General features: G+C 42.2%; 1 protein-coding gene across 8 annotated transcripts in view; it reads left to right on the forward strand.

Annotated features, from left to right (window-relative positions):
- Nucleotides 1–22,276, forward strand: part of TNRC6C (trinucleotide repeat containing adaptor 6C) — a 110,671-nt gene that overhangs the window by 65,554 nt on the left and 22,841 nt on the right. For 3 of the 8 annotated variants that reach the window (XM_075111278.1, XM_075111282.1, XM_075111283.1), the window contains exons 5-11: nt 3,462–6,053; nt 13,696–13,905; nt 15,126–15,292; nt 15,945–16,049; nt 16,498–16,578; nt 17,204–17,261; nt 17,467–17,612. In XM_075111278.1, the coding sequence (XP_074967379.1) occupies nt 3,462–6,053; nt 13,696–13,905; nt 15,126–15,292; nt 15,945–16,049; nt 16,498–16,578; nt 17,204–17,261; nt 17,467–17,612 (3,359 nt within the window). The remainder of the gene's footprint in view (nt 1–3,461; nt 6,054–13,695; nt 13,906–15,125; nt 15,293–15,944; nt 16,050–16,497; nt 16,579–17,203; nt 17,262–17,466; nt 17,613–22,276) is intronic. The other 5 variants (XM_075111280.1, XM_075111284.1, XM_075111281.1 and 2 more) reach the window with 3 other exon arrangements.

Raw genomic sequence — 22,276 nt, forward strand, 5'->3', positions numbered from 1 at the left:
AACTGATTCTTAAGAATTTTTAAAATGGATTTCCCATTTCAGTCTTAACAGCTTTGAAAACAAAAGAAAATATTCACAATTTCTATGAAGAGCCGGTTTCCTGGAAAGTTGGAAGTAATCTATGTGTTCAAAAAAAAGCCTCAAACAAAATTCTCTAGTTTTAATCATATACAATAATTTGCTTTCATTATTTTTCCTGAATGGATTAAGTAGGACTGTGTTACTAGTTATTTAATTGATAGGAATTAAATCCTTTTAGTCTAGAGAAAATGGAAAAATGGCTTTTGGTTATTTGCTTTTAGAGACAAGAATATGAAAAGTCCTTTCTTCAGGATCAGTTCTGTGCTCAGCCTCTTACGTTTGTCCAGCAGCAAAGTCACAGTTTTTCCAGCTTTCTGTTTATATTGTGAATTTGTTTTTTTTATTATCTTTATTTCATCTGTCCTGTTTCTGACAAGTTTTATAGCATCAGCCTTTGGTGTTAAAAACCGATTGTCCTGGTAAATATTTGGGCACTGTGAAGTTATCGCATGTCTCTGGTTTTGGTCTTTTTTTTTTTTTTGAATCTATGGCTCGCGGGAGGTGCCAGCGTGGTCCCGCTGACTCCAGAGCAGGGACAGCGCAGCACAGGTACGCGGCTCCTCAGGGAGGGCTTCCTTATTTTATGTCACCTAAAAAAATTATTGTAGTCCCTATCAAAGCAACCGCTTTCTGTTCAGTCAGTGGTTATTGCTGAGGCTGCAGCCTGAATCTCAGTAAAAGGAGCTATGCTGATGGTACATGAAAGGGAGTAATCATGGAGTTGCAAACCCTTGGAAAGCAGAGGGGTTTGAGCTGCATGTGTGCTGCTTCCAAGCCAGATACTGTCGGGAGTAGATGTGCTTATCCACGCCGAGGCACCTGGCCATTTTCTACTTTTAACATGGTCATCGCCTGGTCTTTATAGTTCTCACCCCGCGTAATTTTTTTTCCTTCTTGTTTCTCTGCTCTTCAAAATCCTGATATATTATGTAATGAACCATTTTGCTCCCTACTCTCAGGAACCTTTCTAAGCTGTTTTGTCATCTTCCTCTTCCATTCCTACCCCTTCCCTTTACTTTCTGTCTTCTAAGTGCTCTCAAACTTGAGCGTTGCTTTAACCACCATCTTTGGGGAGAGGAGAAAGAAGAACTGATTAAGCTCCCTTTCATCTCTTCTTGTCGGTCTTTGTGCCATTTTTGTGAGTGTTGAGACGTCATGCACTGTGATTGATCCTTCTTCACAAACCTGCCCCGCACAGACACTCCCGCTTGCCTTGGGCAGCACTGTCGTTCTCCCAGGTACTTGCACATGGAGCTTAGGTTTCAGCTTTGACAAGACCTTTTTATTGGAACAATTATTTCAAGCCACTCTTAAATCTTTGTCACGTCTGAAATGTGCTGAATCTCACCACCCACAGTGCTGAAAAAATCTCACATAATTCTTCTTATCGGATTCCTTGGTTACCTCAACTTTTTATATTCTGGTGTGGACTGCTGCTGCTTTTTTCCTTTGTTCATTCCTACTCTAAGAATGCCGCTTGCCTCATTTTTCTGACCCTGTTGACCCTTTTAAAGTCACTTCACAGGCTTCCTTTCCCTTCCATGCCTTATCTGGGATTCTGGTCTCTTTTTAACACCTGTGTAGCAAACCTACATTATCAGGTAAATTTTCAACCTTCCTCCTTAGCTCTGTAATGTAACCAGTTGGCTTCATCCAGGAATAACATGATGCTTTCTTCCTTTCTAGCCATTGCATGTAGGAGGGAGAATCCCAGTAAATCCAAGTGGCTCCTTTCATATTCTTGTTTGGATTTGTCGTACACATGTCAATTATTTAGCTCTTTCTGTGAAAGGCTAGGCTTTTCCTAGCATCAGGACAGGTGATGAGCTAAGACTGGTTTCCCTTCCTTTCTCTAACATTTGTACTTTTACTGCAATTTATTTATTTTTTTTTTTAAAAAAGCAAGATGCAGTCTGTCCTCGTTTAGTCTGTTCTTTCTTCATCTAGATAAATCTTCATGAGGCAACCAAGTAATCACCCCCTTTCTTGAAGAGCTACAGGTGGAATGTGTGAATAAGAAGACTTTGTCAAAGAGAGCGCACTTTTTTTATTCTTGGAACAACTTTCTTCAGTATTAGAACACCTCTAATTGGAGGCAGTTAAAGGAGCTAATCACACCAAAATATCTGTGATTTAAATTAATGCATATTAGGCATCCAATGTTAACAGCTTATTTGGGAGATTTGTTGCATCCATCATAAAAAAGAAAAGTCATGTTTCTGCAGATTTACAGCAAGTAAAAATATTGGACATGCATTTTTCTCCCTTATTTAGACAACCAGTTAAGAGGAGCTGTTTTGCGGATCGTCTCTAGCAATATCCCTAGGATCAGGCTGAATTACTTGCTATAAAATTCCCATCAAAAGAAATTAAAAGGAGTGTTCTGTACCAAAAATCTTGTAGAGAGCAATTGGGATGGGAAGTAAATGCAAAATCTTGAACTGAGCTTGAGTTCTTAGCATGAGAAGCGTTGTGCCTTCCAGTTTAACTTGGTACCACAGCAAGCAATTAGGTGCTCAAGAGCTTTTGTTTAATTCTTTGGATTAGCATCTGTGTGTGAGGATGTGGGAGGTGCTCTGGAAAGGCGGTCATCAGAATATAACGTAGCACTGATTGTCATTGGTTTGGGGAGGAACTGGACTGTATGTGCAAGTGCAAAAGAATGTTTAAACCACATATAAATCCTTTAAGAACCAATTTCGTGGCAAAACTGGCTGTTATTTAGAAAATACCTGAGTTCTCTGCTAAAATATAAGCTAAAGCAGTGGTGTTTAAATATATACTTGACAGTGAATAGTAAAGGTGGCTGTCTGTATTTGTTCCTTTATTTACAGGAAGGGTTGAAAACCTAAATGCAGGATGAATTCAGCGTGTTGAGTGTGATGGGGGTGTGTATGTAATGTCTAATGGCAGGCAGACATGTTACATTTTTTATTGGATGCTCTTGCTTTGTGTTTCTCTGAAGAATGAGAATTGAGTCAAAATAAATGGTAAGAGTCTACTAGATATTCTTCTGAGTTTTTTCCAAATTTACCTTTTAGGTTTTCCCCTTAATTAGTGTATTTGCTATCCTTATTTATCACCTGCTTATTGGTTTTGCTAGTACACTAAGGGATACAAAGCACTTTTGTTGCTCTGTTCTAAAACTGAATAGTTCCATTATTTTAATCTAGAGTTTTGCCAGATTAAAAAAAAAAAACACTAAATGTGAGCATTGCACTTCATTGTAGTGAGGAAAATTACTGTATTATGTTAGCGAATGTACTCTAAATTTTAGCAGAATGCAGCGTTGTAGCTAGCAATGTAAAATAATACTTACTAGAGGGCTTTCGCAGTGCTTGAACGGTGGACTCATTTTTAACCTTATTGGATCCTTTCAGATCTCAGCCACAGTGGATTGGGAGACCATTATGAGAATTCCCACTGGGGACAGCAGCCCGCTTTCAGGAGTGAAGGCAACTGCAGCTGGGATAAAGTGATAATAGACAGGACTGACAAGGAAGCGTGGCCTTCCATTACCGGAGCCGAGACTGAGTCTGCCTCAGAATGTACTACAGACACTGACTCTGCCTCCAACTGTGGCTCAGAGAACAGTAGCATGGCTACAGGGAGTGCCCAAGGCAACTTCACTGGACATACAAAGAAAAATAATGGCAATAATGGCGCCAATGGAGCACTCGTCCAAAGCACTTCTAACCAGAGTGCCCTTGGAGCTGGTGGAGCAAACGGCAACGGCAGCTCGGCCAGGGTGTGGGGTGTGGCTGCGGGCTCCGGCTCTGGCCTAGCTCACTGCTCTGCCAGTGGTGGGGATGGAAAGATGGACAACATGATGGGAGATGGTAGAAGTCAGAACTGCTGGGGTGCTTCCAACTCGAATGCTGGCATTAATCTTAACCTTAACCCTAATGCCAATCCAGCTGCCTGGCCTGTGCTTGGACATGAAGGAACTGTGGGAGCAGGCAACCCTTCCAGTATTTGCAGTCCAGTCAGTGCCATAGGTCAGAACATGGGCAACCAGAATGGGAACCCCACAGGCACCTTAGGTGCTTGGGGAAACTTGCTGCCTCAAGAGAGCACAGAACCACAAACGTCCACTTCTCAGAATGTGTCTTTCAGCGTACAACCTCAGAACCTTAACACTGATGGACCAAATAACACTAACCCCATGAACTCTTCACCAAACCCTATCAATGCAATGCAGACAAATGGACTGCCGAACTGGGGAATGGCTGTTGGCATGGGGGCCATCATCCCGCCCCACCTGCAAGGCCTTCCTGGTGCTAATGGAACATCGGTTTCTCAAGTCAGCGGGGGCAGCGGTGAAGGAATGGGCAGTTCAGTGTGGGGGATGTCCCCAGGTAATCCTGCCACAGGAAACAGCAATTCTGGGTTCAGTCAGGGGAATGGAGACACTGTGAACTCAGCATTAAGTGCTAAACAAAATGGATCCAGCAGTGCTGTGCAAAAGGAAGGAAACGGAGCGAGCGCATGGGATTCGGGGCCTCCTTCTGGTCCTGGGGTACTAGCGTGGGGCAGGGGCAGTGGCAACAGCGGCGTTGGTAGTATGCATTCTGGAGCTTGGGGCCACCCCAACCGTAACACCAGTAACGGTGTGAACGGTGAATGGGGTAAGCCCCCAAACCAGCATTCCAATAGCGACATCAATGGGAAAGGATCAACAGGGTGGGATAGCTCTAGCGTTACCAGTCCGAATCCTGCCATGCAGCAGGGCAATGAACAAATGAACTCTTGGGCCAAAGCTGCAGCGTCTGGCACCACAGCTAGCGAAGGAAGTAACGACAGCAGTGGCAGTCAAAACGAAGGTAGTACTGGGAGGGAGGGGGCTGGAGAGGGCAGGAGGAGAGACAAAGGGATGATAGACCAAGGGCAAGTTCAGTTGCCAAGAAATGACCTTGACCCCAGGGTCCTGTCCAATACAGGGTGGGGACAGACCCCTGTAAAGCAAAACACTGCCTGGGAATTTGAAGAGTCCCCGAGGTCTGAACGGAAGAATGACAATGGAACAGAGGCCTGGGGTTGTGCAGCTACTCAATCTTCAAACTCAGGGGGGAAGAACGATGGGTCCATCATGAACAGTACAAATACCTCTTCAGTATCTGGGTGGGTCAACTCTCCACCGGCAGCTGTTGCAACAAATACAGGTTGGGGAGACAATAACAACAAAGCACCAAATGGCCCAGGGGGATGGGGAGAGTCAGCAAGCTCTACTACTGTTAATAATGCTGCTGCTGCCAAAAGCGGCCACGCTTGGAGTGGGACCGCAAATCAGGAGGACAAATCACCTACCTGGGGTGAACCTCAGAAACCCAAATCTCAAAACTGGGGAGATGGACAGAAATCAAATCCAAGCTGGACTTCAGGAGGTGGAGACTGGACAGATTCATCATCTGTTCCTGGACACTTGGGTGATGGGAAGAAGAATGGACCTGGGTGGGATTCTGACAATAGATCAGGGTCTGGTTGGAATGATTCCACAAGGTCTGGGACCAGTGGTTGGGGAAATGGCACAAACAGCAAGGCTAATACAGGTACAAGTTGGGGGGAATCTTTAAAGCCAGGCTCCCAACAAAACTGGGCTAATAAACCCCAGGACAACAATGTGAGTAACTGGGGAGGAGCTGCTTCTGTAAAACAGACGGGGTCAGGGTGGGTTGGTGGGCCAGTGCCAGCCAAACAAAAAGAGAACTGTGAGGCAACTGGCTGGGAAGAGCCATCTCCACCGTCCATTCGCCGCAAGATGGAAATCGATGATGGTACCTCAGCTTGGGGCGACCCAAACTACAACAACAACAAGACTGTAAACATGTGGGATAGAAATAATCCTATAATTCAGAGCAGTACCACAACCAATACCACCACCACTAGCACCATTATCAACACAAATATGGTTGAACCTCAGCCATCGCACCAGTCAAGTGCCCAGCCGAACCGGTCCCCGCTGCTTGGTCCAGGTATGAAAATGGTTTTATAAGATACTCTATACCAGTACCAATTACTGAATGCTGTCTGATCACTGTGTAGTTACACATTCAAGACAGAAATTCTGTATTTATGTCATAGAATGAGTTTATTCATTTACTCCAAAGCAGTGTTAAGTCTTTGAGGACAGAACCCATGGAACCTGACACACAAGCTTCCAAAGTCCAGGTGAATGTAAGAAAGGCTTCAAACAATATCTGGTCAATAACACCCTAGGTCCTTAGACTGTTGATCGACATTTATTTGCCAGCTCTTCCATGGTTATGTAGCACCTTCTTTTTATTCAGCCGTTTGAGAGTTTGGGGTCCTTGCTACCTTTTGTTCTCCTACTTGTCTTCTGTTACCATTGCTCAGTCTTTGTTCTTGTTTAGGCAGTACACATCTGTTTCTTTTCTGGAAACCATATCTCTTGGCAGCAGATGTTTTTTAACGGTTGCATGAATCTAGACTTGTTTCTCTGTCTTCTGTTTGTTGTCTTTTATGAAGAAACGGTTCCCTTCCATACCTCAGGTCTCAAGCACGGGTAGAATCCTGGACTTTTATGTGATTCTCGTAAAGCTGGATTGGTTAAAGATGTTAATATTCAGGGTGGCTGGGAAAAGTTATTTTAACTTCAGCTATGCTCCAAAGACAAGCTTTTAGGCATCTAGGAATTTTTCTAATCAAAGACAAGGTACCGCTGTAGACAAGCAGCAAGGAATAAAAATGGGGGAAAAATGAGAAAAATGCGTAGCGGGGAGGTACTTAAATAAAAGTTACTAGCAGACCTGCTCTGTGTCATGACCACAGACTTCTCCAAATAAATCTAATCTTGCAGTGCTCTTTGAAATTCTTCATCTGATTTTTGTCTCCCAAGTTTTTGTTTTGTCTTGGTCATGGCTAAATATTGACTTTTTAACTGTGTTTTTCTCTAAGTAGGTTTTGTTCTGCTGCTCTTATTTCCATCATTTTTCTCTTTGATGTTTTGAAATAATTCAAACTTAATGTAATGTCTGTGTAAAAACAGTCTCATGTTCCCTACTCTGGTCTAATATTTTAACAGCGAGTATCTATTTTAATAAAATAATGTGTTCCAGAAGGAGAAATCTTTAAATAGTCTTGTACTTGGTCAGTCCGACATACGTGATCCAGAGTTCGTTTACCTTAAACTTGTTTCATCCTTATTTAAAACTTGACTCATGAAGCCGACAATTCAGATTTCTGATTGTAGTGGGGATACCTTGAAAGTGGGGATTTGATTGGTGGTGTTATTTTTTTTATTAAGCTGATTTTTGGATAATTATGTCTCTGCTTGTTAGAACTGTTCACATGCAGTGATATTAATGCTATTCATCTAATCTAACGCCTTGCGGAGGAAAATCTCCTGTTCTGAGTCCTTCAGATTTTGAAAATGGAATTTTAAAACTGTTGTTCTGCAGGGATTCCTCTGGAGAATAGGTGGTAGCAAAGGAAGAGTTTCCTTGAAGTAATATGTTTATGCAGTCAGAGAACTGCTTATTAATTTCTAACCATCCACTCAAGATATTGCAAGACTAGGTTAAAATGACAGTATTGTGCATCTTGCAGAAATGTTCATTAGAAAGATTGTCAGATACTAAAGCAAAACCAGCTTGCAGAGCGTACTTAAGACAGCATGCAAGAAAGGATAAATTGAGTAATAGCGAAGGCAGTTTGAAATACGGTTCTGACATTAGAATTTAGATAAAGTTTTTGAGGGTGTAAGTTAGGCCTTTTGTTGTGTGTTTTTGCTTACATATGCCTACAGTTGTGCACATGGGGACAGACAAAGGCCATGCATGCAAATATTTTGAAGGATTATTGTCTAATCTGCAAATGGAAGCTAGGAGTAGCCCACGGTGTCTGTGTTATGCCCATCTTTACTTTTGACTGTGCTTGCGAGGGGCTGGTATCGTGCTTACCTCTCCGAGCGAGAGGTAAATCACAAACAATGTGATTTAAAATGATCCTATTAGTTTCCCCATTCATAGTGCAGAAGACCTATTTTTACCACTGCATGTAGCGCACAGCAGCTGTAGAGCAATATCCTGTTGGTCTTTGTGGAAATTTACACAAGACTTAAAACATCTACAGATCATGTCCCATCTGGGACAGCTAAAAGATGGGAAGGAAGTAATGAGCGGCTTTCCTGTGACACAGACATGGGCTTATGGTTTGTTGTCGTGCTGTTTAACCTTATTTTTCGTACGCCAGTTCCCTGTCCCGTTGGCTGTGCGTTTCCAACCTATACGGTAAGGGGGACAAGAATCCTGTAGCCAGGAGACTTCTGTGACCAACAACCAAATTTCATCCAACAGTTTTCCATGTACAGTATTTCCATGAAAAACGTGACCATGTAATTAAAGGTTGCGCCACAGGGCACGGGTTGAACACTCACTGAAATCTTACAGCACTTGAACTAAGTAATTACCACTGGCATTTTGTCTTCCTGCATGGGTCATGACGTGCTTTGCTAATCATTTTTAACATTCCCTGTTATTCAGGGAATATCATGAATGAGGAACCCTGGATTCTGTTCCCGTATTAGTAGGGCAGCCTGCCATAGCTGTAAGCCGGTGCAGCCACGCATCCTGAAAGCAAAGACGTGGATTTTGATTTTGCTGTACAGCATTAGTTAACTGTTCACAGAGGAGCAGCATTGCCTTTTGGGTTTTAAGTGTATGCTGTATTAGTTTAGAAATGGAGGCCAAGTTACAGTCTTGTTATTCAAGTTGTCACCCATCCCCAGAACTTCTCGGAATTCTTTGAACACAGAACTTAAAAGCCATTGATGGGAAGCAGATGTTGCTACACACTTGATGACAATGCATAATGCTCTAAGGAGTTTCTTTTTCTATTGGGGGGTGGGAGGAAAGGGGTAGATAATGTGACAAGCATAGTCCTTTCTGGTTGTAGGAGCTTGCTCCCAAACCACCGGTGAGTTATTTAGACAGAGGAGCAGAAAGCCTAGTGGTTTTGATTTGGTTTCAATTTTTCTCTAAATTGCTTGTGCATAATTCTTGCTATTTAACTCTTGCGACTTCGGTACAAGGGGAATAAGAAGTGAGGAAAGGTTTTGCAAACTGGTGGTTAAAGAGAGATTTCTGGATCCCAGACAGCACCAGATCCTCCCTCCAAATGCTGAGACGCGAGCTTGATGCTTTCCTCTTCCCGTTCGTTAGGTAGAGCCTGGCAGGCTTCCAACCACCTGTCTTCCAGCTGAGAAACAACAAAAGATAATGTAGGCTTCCCTATGGAGATTTTAGGTTGAAAGTTAAGGTCTTTGTGGTTCCTAGAGAGTAAAGAGCTTAACTTTTAAAAATCTGAACCAAGACTAAATTTGGAAAGCTCTGAACTTCCCTCTGTTCCTTTTATAATCCAGTGCCATTGTCTCAGCAGCAACTTACGTGTCATTCGTAGCATGTAATGTATGTGAAACAGAGGATCCAGGTGATGCATTTTCCTTACTCTGAACTTTCATCAGAGTGGATTTGAAACCAGATCAGCTTTGAGCTCCTTGAGGATGGTCGAAACACCCTGGCTGGGGTGCTCAGCCCTCTTAATGGCCAAGTTGTGGGGGACAGCCAGGTGATACTGAGAAACCTGCCTTCTGTTTCCACACAAGGTTGAAAGCCAGGTAAGAGCTTCCCTAATGCTCAGCAGTATGCAAAGGGATGGAGCTCCACTGCATCAACCAGAATACCTTTCAGAAAATGAAGACTTGAAAGGTTAAGGGTTACAGGAGACCCTTAAAAACGTATAGAACTGTCCCCTTTACACACGCACTCCCCTATAGCTTATTTCTTTTCTATTAATAGCAGATTAACTAGGGACTGTTTTGTAAACAATCTCATTTTTCTACCTAATTTCTTCCTCCTTCATCTACATACGGTTCTAATATTTCATTTTGCCTGTATTGTAGTCATACGCTCTGGTATTTATCATGGACCAAACAACTCTGGGCAAAACAATTTCTGCCATCCAAATGGCTATAGGGTTATTTTGAGGGAAAACAACTGCATCCTGCCACAGCTTAGTTAACATTTCACTTTCCCTTGAGGATTTCCTGCTGGCTGTGGCCCAATGTTAATTATGTTTTTATTTCTATGAAACAAAGCTCTGCCAATGTGTCCATGTTTATTACTCACTGTGATCTTTTTGTTTCTTGCAGTTCTAACAGTGTTTAAAAACTTCTGTATTAAAACCTCCCTTTCTTGCCAGAGAATCCTTTAATGGAGCTCATTCTGTTGCAAAACAACATTCATACAGACCTGGGTGTTTTCTAAGGCATGTTTTAAGGTTTTTTCTCAGGAAAGCCTAAACACATTTTCTTTTCTTGAAAAAAACAGTAAATTTTCTCTGAGCAGAACTTTTGAAAATTATAGGCAGGTTCCAATTTTGAGACCACTGTGAAGGTGTTTTCCCTCCAAACAGCTGCGTAGAGGAACCTAAAACAGCTGCTTACTTTCATTCGGCCCACTGTAATGCTGCTTGCGAGCTGCCTTTATTGTGGTGTGACAGTACTGGAGAGCGTCGCGCCGCCAGAGGCAAGCTGTTGGGACTGCAGACTTAGAACTAATATGCCACCTGTGCCTGTTCCAAATGTGAAGCATACTGGGTTATTTTAAAAATTGAGGAAGAACAGTGTTTATAAAAGGAGAGCCCTCTGGAGAATACAAAGTAAATTTCTTCTTTCACCTGTAGAATTTTGCATCGTTCATTCAAAATGTGACTTTATTCACCTTTTTAAGTTTCTAAAACAGAGTCATATGGAGTCATTAGAAGGTAGCGCAGAGATAGTAATGTTAAGACAGCAGGTGCGTAACACAGAGGGGAGATGGGTTTGTAATTAAGTACGCTGGCATTTACGTACAGGTTAATTTTTGCAGTGTGCAAGTTATTTCTCCAGCAGCATTCAGTTTTTATTTACCTATTTCCTTCACTTAATTTGATCTGTTAAGATAGTTTTGAAAACTTTTAGTTGATGCATTTTCTTTGCTTTTATGTACTTGCAAGTATTCTCTCAGCAAAGGCTGGCTGCCTCGTTATTTGTAATCCCCTATTATTTACCTCTCAGTGCATTTAAAACACTTAGCTCAAAATAACGTGGACATTAAAAAAGCCCACAGATGTATCAGTGTTGTTGAATTTATAGTAAAGCGCAACAGAAGGACCAGTTCTTTTGAATTTTCAGTCTACAGCCTAGCACACTTTGCCTTTTCAATATGAGTTGTGTTTTCAGGTTGATTTCATAAATTGAATTAAGTTTCCAGTACAAGTTGTGTTAACTCAGAGAAGTACTATTATTCTGCTCGCTCTCTATTTGTATTTGTATTCTACTTGGTGCTTTAGAGATGTCTTGTTTTCTGTTTCATTTGCCTGCGGTTAATCTTTTTCAGACGCCAGTATGATTAAATACATGCAGTTGTCTGACAAGGTTGCCTCCTGAGTAGTGAGGCAGAAATTCAAATAAAGCTTTCATTAAATAAAGTTGGCTTAAAGATCCAAGCAGAAAGCTTGAATAAGTATTTTAGGTGCAACACCAGGGAAGTTGTCCCGTTAAGTAGAGGTTCATTCCTACACATGCGTATGTGTCTCTGTACTCACTTTAAAATAACCAGAAATGTAAGACACCTTGATAGAGCTTAGAACATAGTATTTTTGTTTCAAATGGAAACCAGTTTAATGAAACTGTGAAATTTTGGGTTGTTCCAGGAGTATGTTTTAAAACACCCTGAATCTTGCAGGTAGTGAAGGAGCTTTATTAAGCTATGTGTTCCTGAACATGTCGACTTACTTTGGGTATGTTTTATGCCATATGTACTTCTGTCAGTATCTGAGAGCACTGCAGTTGCTTTAAGAAATAGAGCCTAAAACAAGTAAGTGATCCGGTAGCACTGGAGTGGTGGACAGACAGATAGGAGCCCATCTATTTGAAAGGATTTTTTTTCTCTGCTAACCAGTGTTTGAGTTGTTATTGGCAATGGATGTTGCTGGCAGTTTCTAGTAACAGAAATTCTGTTGAAATCAGTGAGTTCTGTAAAGACTCGTTGCTCAATGAAACGCTATTGGTTAGTTAGTTTAATGTATTTCAAGGTACTCTTAAATAAAGTTCTTTTGTGGCAACTTCCTTGCCATTATCTACCTACTCTAGGTGTCAGTTTGTGTAGAAAATGTTACGTTTCTGCACTTTAAAACCTTTCCAGAGTATTTTTACAGATAGCAAAAAAGGAATAGTGCTGCAGCAAAGCAGGCACCTAGCTCTTAAATTATAAAAATTGGCTGAAATCAGAAATTACACCCTTTTTTGGGCAGTAGCAAGACCAGGTTTCTTTCTTACCAGATCTGGTTCCATGACGTGAGCTGCCAGAAGTTACAGATTTGTCAGGGCAATAGTTGATGGAAATAAAATACCCAGACTTCATATTCATCTCCAAGGAAAAGAGAACAAGTTCCTGAATTAGCAGCTTACTTAACAGTGGAAGTTTTAAGCAGACTGAATTCTGCAATTCTTGTTGAGATCTCGGCTGTCATGTAATGGAGTGCTTTTTGTGACAATTGTAGAAAAACGGGTTGATAATTCGGTATATGCAAACATTTTGCTTTCTTGCCTGTTACCTACCTCTCTTGCATATTTTTAAAAAGTACCTTGAACTCCATCTGTGATCCAAATTTGTCTCCTTAAGAAAAACCTTTTTTTTAAGAGGTAGTGGTTGTTTTAAATTCAATTTACACTTCTCCTGTGTCGGTTAGTGTTGCTCTTTGGGACTCAGAAGCTGTATGGCTGTTCCTGGCACAGTCAACCTCAGTGCTAAAATCAGTGTCATATGGATTTAAGCGCATTACGTTCAAGCTGAGCCAGACTAAGACTATTTCTTTATAGTAGCTTACGTCTTTCAGTGAGTTAAAATAATACTCTGTAGGAAAACAATGGTTTCTACCTGCTGTTCCTCATGATTTGAGTATAGATTCTAATTGCAGTCCTGCCTAGTTCTCCTTAAAAATAATATTTATTATAATGTAGAGGTTCAGTGATGAAGGGGTACGTAGGGAACACAGTCAACCACGAGCTCTAATAACAGCTTTAAGGAATGCAAACGACATATATAACCTACACTGAAAGTTGTAACAAACACACACCATCTTACTCGTAGGGCATGAGAAAAGAGATTTGAAAATTTGTAAATGGTTAACTGAAAGTAGCTTGAAATCTTTCAGTGAAGCAAGGCCCAGCTCAGATGTGGGTCCTGGTCTCCTGAAGGCTTGCAGTGCTGCGTGTGCTCCCGAGCCCACTCGGTCTGCCCTGAGAAGTCACGCTGGAAGCAACTGCTCCCTTGGGAGCGGGTTTGGCGCTCACGTGGCAGCCTGACTGCCCCTCGCCGTCCTGAAAAGTACTCCTGTCGTGACATCTTGGCATTAGCACTCAATTAAGAAAAAGACTTTCTGAGACCAAATCAAAGGGATTTTTTTTAATATGTTTAATTAGAATAACTGTGTCTACTTACTGGTTCGTGCTCTTTCCAGACAAACGCTTAAATAAAACGTCCATCTTTGAAACTGTTGACAAAAGAAACCTTTCCTCTCGTCACTGTTGTTCTCTCCTTCCCCTTGCTTCAGCAGGCTGGGGAGAAATGCCTACTGTCCACACAAAGACCGAAGCTTCTTGGGGAGAGCCGTCGTCCCCTTCTGCTGCAGTTGATAATGGCACTTCAGCATGGGGGAAGCCCCCTAGCAGTGGTACAGGGTGGGGAGATAATCCTGCCGAGTCGGCAGGGACATACGGAAGAACAAATGCTCCAGCTGCTGCCCCAGCACTGTGCAAACCAGGTACGTGCGTGAATGTCACTGCCGTAAGAGGCTGGGGGGGAAAGGCAAGGTGTATCTGCTTCTGCCAGCACGTTTAAACAGCACTCCTTCTGTTTTTCTGTACGTTGAAATCTTAATTTCATTCTTAAAGCTCCCATTAGCTGTCTCAAAATGCTGATATTGCAGATATGAAATTCATATGAAATTATGAATATAGTGCATCGATCCAGTAAATTTAAAGGTATTCTTTAGAGTATTTTTCTGTATTTCAATAGGAGTGTAGTATAGATTGCAGAGATGCAGGAAACTAGAATATTGCAGAAGGCTGTAAAGCAGTACTTCTCCCTCGCTGCCTAAAAGAAACCCGTATTGGGATGAGAATCAACTGAGCTCAGTCAAGATAGGATTGATTTTGGTAGGAAACGCATAGGAATGACTAGTCTTCTCTGCTCGGTTAAACTGAAGGAGTGCATATCTCCTTCAGCTATTGAAACTCTTCGCAGGTTAAGGAATGTCCTGAGCTATTTAGTGCTTCACGATTCCTAACTGATGTTATTTGATAAAAATCCTCTATCTGTAAATGCTCTGATGGCTACAGGGCTTTAGACTCCTGTGTTGCCTGTGGTAGTCTTAAGCTTCACTCCTGCAAAATACTATACTGAGAGGGAGAGAAGGCCCAGAAAACGTAAACAGAGAAGAGATCGATCTTAAAATAAGTAATCTCGGCTTTAAACAGAGTAAACAGAACAAAATGGAACAAGGGCACACAACCGCACAGCTTAGTGTAAAGCATTCCCTGCCACCCACGTGCTCCTTTCAGATCCCGGTCTTCTGAGATGGGAATGAGCTTCTGACCATTAGTGACCTTGAAATTTGGTTTTATTCGTTGGAATAATGTGACGGCTAAAATGGAGAGATTCATTGAAAGCAAAATGGCACTTAACAAGGGTGTGGTCATACATTTGGCTCCTTGTTCCTAGGAGACCACAATGACTGTGACCACAGATCTTGCTTGTTCAGGAAAAAGCAAGGCTTGCTGTTGCTGGACTTTTTCTTCTATAAAATATTTAGAGAACTTTTCTTTTTCGATAGCTTCAAAGGAGTCCTTATCATTTAATGCCAATTAAGCTACTTGATGAACTTCTATATCTCTTGAAAAATACTCTAATATTAGCACACTGGATGTGGCATAAAAGGAAATAGAATCTGATATTTCTTCTCCCTCTTTCCTTTCCCTCCAGCTTCAAAATCTATGCAAGAAGGCTGGGGTAGTGGTGGGGACGAAGTGAATCTCAGTACTAGTCAGTGGGAAGATGAAGAAGGAGATATGTGGAATAATACTGCTTCACAAGAGAGCAGCTCCTCCTGTAATTCCTGGGGGAATGCCCCGAAGAAAGGACTTCAAAAGGTAAGACAAAAATAAAGATACTCCCTAGAAAAGAATGGAATTAGTATAACGTTTCTAGAGTAAGTTGTCACAAATTCTGTGTTACATTACACCTGAACTCTTAAATTAGACCTCTGACACCTGAACACAAACACAGCTTGCCACTACAGTGGTTCAAGTACAGCCTACCTTGTTTCCAAGGGAAAATGGGAGACGTCAGGTGCTTCGGGAGTTCCGTTGTTGTTGCTTTTGTTTTCTCTAAGTTTTGTAAGCTTCCATGTATTCTGAAGAAATTATAATGTATTAACAGAAACAGAAAAAGCGTTAAGGGGGTTTTTGTACGCTTTCTGTCGTGGTAGAAAAGCGAACAGTAGTTTGTGATGAAGTGATTCAGCAAAAAATACCTATTTCCTATTTGTGAGGATCAAATAGATAATTTTAAGGTCTGTACTGGTATGAGAACAAAGCAAATTCGTATTAATGCCGCGCTCAACCGAGAACATAGACAATTATGTTAGGAAGTTTTCCATTGCGCAGTCTTTATTTCAGGACAAGGCCAGGCTGTAACTTTAAGGAATTGGGAATGCATTTAGCCAGTTTGTTTGTTATTCCATTAGCCAACAGTTAGGCCAGTGATTTGATCAAGTATGGTTGTTTCTTGTACTGTCCGCAGCCCAAAACAAATCCACGCTTGTCCCTTGGTACTTTCTGGAGAACTGAAAGGAAGAGACTTCTTAAGGATTTTGTGATAGAAAAGCTGCACAGAGATCTTTTAAAGGTGTTTATCTAGACGCTCTTGTTTGTTTTTAAGAAAATACACTGAGTAACATTCTTAACTTCAAGGTTGCAAACTCGTTTTTGGGAATGTTTTTCAGGAAGTGTTGTACTATTTCTGAATTTTTGATTTCATTATGTTTTTCTGCCAAGGATTAAAATGAAATATGTAAATTCAAAGGTGGCTTTAATTCAGTGGTCGGCAAATCAAATACTAAATCGTACACTGAACACCTGTTCAGCTGAGATAAAATTTGTACGCTTTGTGGGGGAAGAGAATCGTAGTTACGTTGTTCGGAGGGTTCTTCAGTACTTTCTAAATTAATGTACTAATATATCTTTCAGTAGCATGTACTATTAATAAGAAAAACTTACCACATATTTTATGTGCATCTCACTAGTATGAATATGGGAACCAGACCATTAATGGAATCTCCCGTTTATTTACTAAGGGTATGAAGACATCTAGCAAGCAAGATGAGGCCTGGATCATGAACCGTCTGATAAAACAGCTCACAGACATGGGCTTCCCTGTGAGTAGCGTTCATAGCCAGCATGCGGTGGCTTAGCTTTTGTACCTTGTAGTTCTGACATTCGGTGTTTCAGGCTGTAGCTACAAAAAGAACTTCAATCTCTGCTTGAGGCCGGGAAGGAATTGTGTTACCTGCATTTAGATGTTTTCTCTAATTTCAGAAATCTACCATAAATTAGTAGGGTGCTCTCTGAGATTACTTGGTGCTGTACTTGGTGTGATGACATTTCTAGATCATTTGAAGTTGAGTTTTATAACAATAGGTGTTACTCTGAACTTCAGTAATAATTTCACTCACGTTCCCCTTTTCTGATACAACTGAGACTGGAGTATAGCTGGTTTTTTTCAGAGAGGCATATCATAGTGATATTTAAGTTGTCCATAGAAAACAGGAAGAAATTTAAGTAGAGCAGTATGATTTGACCTTGTAGAACTGGTACTTACTTGACAAACTTAAACTAACTGAATTGTTGTGGGAATTGGTAAAAGCAGAAAAAAAATATGTGCAGACATTATTTGTGCTGCTGAATAAATATTAAAACAAGTGTTCAAGATGGCTCTGTTTTCTCAGTTTGCTTTGAAATCCTATAAGCATGATTACTTAACATAGTCCATTTTTTTGACAGAGAGAGCCAGCGGAAGAGGCCTTGAAGAGCAACAATATGAATCTCGATCAGGCCATGAGTAAGTATCTGTGTAATAATTTTTCTTTCCCTTAAAGCAACACAGGAACCATTCATGATTCTGAGAGTTTGATCTTATCCAGATCTATTTGATAATATTTATTTTCTTGCTTTTGCTTATGTAAGAAGTCCTACTCCTCTGAACTGCTGTTGGCAAATCCACTCTCTGCGTCACCTTTTTCAATACATTTCCCCTTTCTGTGAAGGTGCTCTGCTGGAAAAGAAGGTGGAAATGGACAAGCGTGGAATGGGAGTGACCGACTATAATGGAATAGTCACCAAACCCCTTGGCTGCCGCCCACCACCAATCTCCAAAGAGTCTTCCATGGACCGCCCCACCTTCCTTGACAAGGTAAGTTCAGAAATATGAATGTGATTTACAGGTCAAAACTGTACACGATATAGAAATGTCGATGATTTCTACTGTCTGTTTAGAAAGCGGTAGAGAGAAATGTGAAAGTTAATACCACGTTGCTTTGTTCTTTTTCTTATCTTTTTTTAATATTGTGGGGAATTTAGTCCTTATGAAAGGACCAGTAATTGCATTCCCACATAGAAATAAACAGTGGTCATCCCCAGTGCTACACCTGAAATGAGAATGTAGCAGGGAATCAGTAATGCAATGGAACTAGAAATAGGGGAAAAAAGGAAACGGAGCGCAGAAAGCCTTTCACTCTGTAGGAGCCCAGAGAGTCAGCAACCCTTGCCCAAAGTAACGATCAGGCAGGACCAAGGCCGAAATTTTCAAGAATTAGGCTCCTAATTCCTGTTTTAGTTTTGCGCTCCTTATAGATTTCAGTGAAAGTTCGCTACTTAAATAAGGATGAGGAGCTGAGGTATTTTTGTTAAGTCAAAGAGCAGTCACGCGCAGTCATAAATAGCTTCTCTGATGAGCTTCCTTTTCTGTGATCACGTATGACAAACTTTCCAGCACTGCTTATGACTGAGGAGAAGGCTCCAGAAGTTCCTAGTGTCCAGGATTCAAAGTGCCTAACGAAAAGGATGTAGCAAAAAGTGCAGCCAGATCTTCAGTAGGAAATGAGATTTACCACCTCACAAAAAGTTCTACGAAGAGACCCACCAATCATCTCAGAATCTCCCTAAAAATTATTAATAAGGAAAGAACAGTCTCTGGCACCATTCTTTTATTTCACAGGTTATGTCAGATGTTCATAAAGATGCGGGGGTGGGGGTGGGGTGTGGTTTCTGGATGCAGAAATAAGTAGTTTTCACAAACTGTGCTGAAACCAATTTATTTTACATAAGCTTTTTACAGGATGTGAGACAATAATGATATATAATCTTAACACAGACTGTATTAAAAACTTTACTCACTCTGAATAACAATTATCTTCCCAGGCCTTCCCAGTTTTCTTAGTCTTAACTGTAGCGTTGTCCCTAAAGTTGTGGTTTGCGTTGTGATAGGTTCCCACGTGCTGCACTAAGAAAATTAGCGTGGCGTTATAGAATCATAGAATCATTTAGGTTGGAAAAGACCTTCAAGATCATCAAGCCCAACCATTAACCTAACACTGCCAAGCCCACCACTGAACCATGTCACCAGGCACCACATCTACATGTCTTCTAAACACCTCCAGGGATGGTGACTCCCCTACTTCTCCTGGCAGCTTGTTCCAGTGCTTGACAACCCTTTTGGTGAAGAAATCTTTCCTAATATCCAATCTGAACCTTCCCTGGCACAACCTGAGGCCATTTCCTCTCGTCCCGTCACTGGTGACCTGGGAGAAGAGACTGACACACGCACACACCCCCACACACACCCCCCCAGCCTCCTTTCAGGCAGCTGCAGAGAGCGAGAAGGGCTCCCCTCAGCCCCCCCTTCTCCAGGCTAAACCCCCCCAGCTCCCTCAGCCGCCCCCCAGCACACTTGTGCTCCAGACCCTGCCCCAGCCCCGCTGCCCTTCTCTGGACACGCTCCAGCACCTCAAGGCCCTTCTTGTCCCGAGGGGCCCAAACCTGAGCCCAGCATTCGAGGTGGGGCCTCCACAGGGCCGAGCACAGGGGCCCCATCCCTGCCCTGCTCCTGCTGGCCACACCAGTGCTGACACAAGCCCGGGGGCTGGTGGCCTCCTTGGCCACCTGGGCACTGCTGGCTCATGCCCAGCCGGCTGTCAGCCAGCACCCCCAGGGCCTTCTCCGCCGGGCACTTCCCAGCCCCTCTGCCCCAGGCCTGGAGCGTTGTCTGGGGTTGGTGTGACCCAAGGGCAGGACCCGGCACTGGGCCTTGTTAAACCTCACACAGCTGGCCTTGGCCCATCGATCCAGCCTGTCCAGGTCCCTCTGCAGAGCCTTCCTGCCCTCCAGCAGATCGACACTCCCGCCCAACCTGGTGTCACCTGCAAACTCACTGAGGGTGCCCTCGATCCCCTCGTCCAGATCATTGATAAAGTTATTAAACAGATCGGGCTGCAGTACTGAGTCCTGGGGACACCTCTCGTGACCAGCTGCCAGCTGGATTTAACTCCTGTTCACCACCACTCTTTGGGCCCAGCCAACTCTGTGTCCTGTGCTAGGACGTCTGATAAATACTGACCTTTAAATGACAAGTATTACTGTTCCTGCTGTCGTCACAGTCTAAACAGTTTGCGTTTTAGTGCTGGTATGATGCAAACTGTAAACAACTTACTTTGATTAAACACAAATGCATCTTACCTAATTGTGGGTTATTATTAAGGAAAAATTAGCATTGCTTTAGAGAGTCTTTAGATACCAAAAGTTTTGTGATAGTTCACATGCTGCCGCAGTGCTGCATAATCTAGTGTCATGGAAGTTTCCTCCAAAGATTACATATGAGAAAACTGCTTTTCTGCTTTTGGGGGAGTAATAACATGTTTTCTTCCTGGGCTCCCTACTTATGGAATGATGTGGTGTCCATTATGTTGTTGCTCCCTAAACCAGACTAAACTGATTGTGTATTTCCTCTGATGTGAGGCTCAACCTGGCTCTTCTTTCTGCCATGTAAAGTTCACCCTTACCTATGGCAAATCTATTTGTTTATGGTAAACTTCAATGAATATGTTAACTGAAAGATCTCTCTCCTGATAAAGGTCACAAAATTAATGCATCCATACCAGTTTGCCTTTTCTTTTCTAAGGTAACAGTATCTTAAACAGTAAAATTATTGCCAGAGAGGTGCATTGTGTGCAGCATCATGCATAATTATGGAAGCGTATGTTAAACACAACTATCAAGAAGGGAGTACTAAAATTATTATTAGTTCAGCAAGTAAAATCTGTCCGTCTAGGTGTAATCTGTCACAGTGACTTACTATAACAAAGGAAATAATCTCAAACTGTATTTGTTAGCTATCAGACTGTTGAGCCACTTGCTGAGTGAATTAAACAAATGTAGTTTCTACTGTAAGAACAGGTATTTTTTCCAAAGAGATTCTTTCCAGATTTACGGCTCATGCTGCTAAAGCCACCACTCCTCTTCTCCAAAACCTTTTTGCCCTTTGAGGTACTATTTCAGGGCATGAGCCTGGAGCTGTCTCGTTTCCTGCTCAGGTCATCCTTGGTCAGTGAGCAAGCTCTCCACACAGCTGCACAAAGCACTCCAGCCCACGTTCCTTATTTTACTTACTGTCTTACCAAGTCATTATCCTATTGCTTGGCTTTGCTGAGTCTTCAGTAAGTTATGCAAAGCTCCTCTTCATGAAATTGCAAGCTGGGTTTGTGTGCTCATTGCTACCAGTCTTTCTCAGCTGATTCTCTCAGCCTTTCAGCTCACCTGAGCTGATTCTCCATGATTTTTCTCCTGCATTTTCTCAGACAGGTAAATCCAGCAATTACTCTTTTTTTTTTTTTTTTAACCTTATGCATTTGAGGAGAGAGAATTTCCAGCCCTGACATTTGCTTCTGGATCCGTTGAACTCCCTGTTCTCTCTGGATTGGTAATGGTCTGTTCAACTAAACATCACCTTTGAATGTTTGCTTTCACTTGTTCCTCAACGCTTGCTGCAGATACTCTTTATTCTGTGTCACATTGAGTCAATCATTGGCACTCTGCTTTGTTAATTGTATTATTTTCCAGGATGTTGTCTTGCCCTGTAGCACCACAGAAGAAGGGAGGAAATCCATTGGCTTCGAGCCTAGCAGTACCCTACTACGTGATCTCAACTATGTTATCTTACACTTGGTGGCGAGCATGCTGTATTTAGGTATCAGGTTTGCTTGAAGATGTTACCTGATGTCTTCTGGAGCCATCCAGTTTGTAAGAAAACCATGTAAGATTTTCCTGGAAGCATCCTGAAAAATATTGGAAATAAGCCCAGAGTGCTTCAAAAGATTTTTTCTTAAAGTGCAGGGATTTGGCTTGGGCGCCACTCCTGAGTACTGGGACTCAGGTTTGGTGTGTATTCTCACTGCACCAGCAAGTGTTCTTCTGAGCTCGGAAGGAAATGTGGTGGTTGCTGATCTGTGCTGACCACCCGGGAATTGAAAATCTTGAACCATACAGAGCTTTCACTTAACCCTTTAGCACAATCAGACTGCGAGTGTTGAACTCTGGACTGTGGTATTAGACGTATGGGATCAAAAGTCAGGTCAACTCTCTGGAGATAAGTAACATGAGCCTGCTTTGGCATTAGCTCAGGCTTGCTTTCTGCAAGGCTTCTGTCAGTTCCGTGGCAGATTTGTTTTCCCTCCCGCTCCCCTCTGTCTTTGGTTTCTTTGCTTTCTCCCATACTGCCAGCAGAGAGTCCTGCCTTCCTTTTCCCTAATGATGCTGCCAAACTTTCTCCCAAATTCTTGAGCGTAGAGGAGACTGTAAAGTTTTCCCCTTACAAATTCAGTCTCTCCTTCACTACTGTCTTACTCATTGATCAGCTCCTCTACTATCGAGAAATTCAGGCCCACAAGTCTTGATGCCTCTTGGCTGGAATCATGTTCTTCCAAAATATTCTGACTAGACGACTTCTTTGTTTCTAATTTGAACATAGTGTGTCTTGGGGTTTTTTCAGCATCGTCCTTCACATTCTGATCCCATTCATTATCC

This window comes from Phalacrocorax aristotelis, chromosome 16 (assembly GCF_949628215.1).
Source record: "Phalacrocorax aristotelis chromosome 16, bGulAri2.1, whole genome shotgun sequence".
Lineage (NCBI taxonomy): Eukaryota > Metazoa > Chordata > Aves > Suliformes > Phalacrocoracidae > Phalacrocorax > Phalacrocorax aristotelis.